At 62.3% G+C, this 2,006-nt stretch overlaps 1 protein-coding gene across 1 annotated transcript; it reads left to right on the top strand.

Annotated features, from left to right (window-relative positions):
- Positions 1-170: 170 nt before the first annotated feature.
- On the top strand, positions 171-531 carry LOC130588188 (beta-1,4 N-acetylgalactosaminyltransferase 1-like; the record flags this gene model as incomplete). The annotated part of the gene is made up of 1 exon (XM_057389142.1): positions 171-531. A coding segment is annotated over one exon (344 nt), but the record flags the coding sequence as incomplete, so codon positions are not given.
- Between the last annotated feature and the right edge of the window lie 1,475 nt (positions 532-2,006).

Raw genomic sequence — 2,006 nt, 5'->3', positions numbered from 1 at the left:
TGCCGGGTTCCCCAAAATGAGCTCGAAGGGGGATTTTGGGGTCCCCCATAGTGGGGTCAGGGGGGGATGGGGGATGGGATTTTGGGGTCCCTACAATGGGGTCAGGGGGTCAGAGTGGGGATGGGGATGGGATTTTGGGGTCCCCACAATGAGGTCAGACTGGTGAACAGGGCACACCGCTATCCCCCCCACCCCCAACCCCACCCTCCATATTTTTGGGGTGATCCCATCCCCGGGATGGGGTGAGGGCAGCTCCGAGCCGGTATTTTTTTGGGGCGCCGCCCCGTTCGTCCCCCCAGAATTCTTCATCGACGGTCTGGGGGCGCTGCACGTGGGCTCGTGCGAGGACGTGGTCATCGACCACGCGTCCAAACTGGCCCTGCCCTGGCGGCGATCGGAGGGCGAGCGCCAGTACAACCGGTACCGCTACCCCGGCACCCGCGACAGCAGCCTGCGCCTCAAACAGCGGCTGTTCTTCTACAAAAACCGCCTCCAGTGCATGGCCGGAGAGTAGGAATGGACACTGGACACTGGGCGTGGCTGGATGGACACTGGGCACTGGATGGACATTGGGTACCGGGCACTGGATGGACACTGGGTACCAGTCAGCCTGCGCCTCAAACAGCGGCTGTTCTTCTACAAAAACCGGCTCCAGTGCATGGCCGGAGAGTAGCGATGGACACTGGAACCGGCCGGACACTGGGCACTAGGCACTGGGCACCGGCTGGACATTGGGCACCGGGCACTGGATGGACACTGGGTACCGGTCAGCCTGCGCCTCAAACAGCGGCTGTTCTTCTACAAAAACCGGCTCCAGTGCATGGCCGGAGAGTAGCGATGGACACTGGGACTGGCCGGACACTGGGTATTGGCACAGGATGGACACTGGGCATGGATGGACACTGGGTACCGGGCAGCCTGCACCTCAAACAGCGGCTGTTCTTCTACAAAAACCGGCTGCAGTGCATGGCCGGAGAGTAGGGATGGACACGGGAACCGGCCGGACACTGGGCACTGGGCACTGGATGGACACTGGGCATGGATGGACACTGGGTACTGAATGGACATTGGGAACCGGGCACTGGATGGACACCGGGCACCGGTCAGCCTGCGCCTCAAACCGCGGCTGTTCTTCTACAAAAACCGCCTCCAGTGCATGGCCGGAGAGTAGCGATGGACACTGGACACCGGCCGGACACTGGATGGACACTGGGCACTGGACATTGGGTACCGAATGGACACTGGGTACTGGGCAGCCTGCACCTCAAACAGCAGCTGTTCTTCTACAAAAACCGGCTGCAGTGCATGGCCGGAGAGTAGGGATGGACACGGGATGGACACTGGAACTGGCCGGACACTGGGTATTGGCACAGGATGGACATTGGCACCAGGCAATGGGCATGGATGGACACTGGGCATCAGGTACCGGTCAGCCTGCGCCTCAAACAGCGGCTGTTCTTCTACAAAAACCGGCTCCAGTGCATGGCCGGAGAGTAGCGATGGACACGGGATGGACACAGGAACCGGGCAATGGGCACCAGTCATGGATGGACATGGGTATTGGGCAATGGACATTGGGAACTGGGCAGCCTGCGCCTCAAACAGCGGCTGTTCTTCTACAAAAACCGGTTCCAGTGCATGGCCGGAGAGTAGCGATGGACACTGGACACTGGCCGGGCACCGGATGGACATGGGCACCGGGCACCAGACACTGGCCCAGACACAGGCAAAGAGGGGTCACTGCAGGCCATGGGCCCGGACACCGGTCTGGACACTGGCCACCCATCCCAGTGACTAGGGGTGGCCATGGGCCGGACACTGGACATGGGCCAGACCACCGGCCACCACCCCGGTGATTAGGGCTGACCATGGTCACCGGCCACTGGCCACCGGCAACTCGTGAGCCCAGACACTAGCCTGGCTACCAGCCATCGCCCTGGCCACTGCCCTGGTCACCGCCCCGGCCACCAGTGACTAGGGCTGACCACAGGCCCGGACACTGGCCA

This window comes from Malurus melanocephalus, unplaced genomic scaffold (genome assembly GCF_030028575.1).
Source record: "Malurus melanocephalus ecotype Western Australia unplaced genomic scaffold, MMel_1.1 scaffold_3698, whole genome shotgun sequence".
Lineage (NCBI taxonomy): Eukaryota > Metazoa > Chordata > Aves > Passeriformes > Maluridae > Malurus > Malurus melanocephalus.
This window is presented reverse-complemented; position numbering and strand designations above follow the sequence as displayed.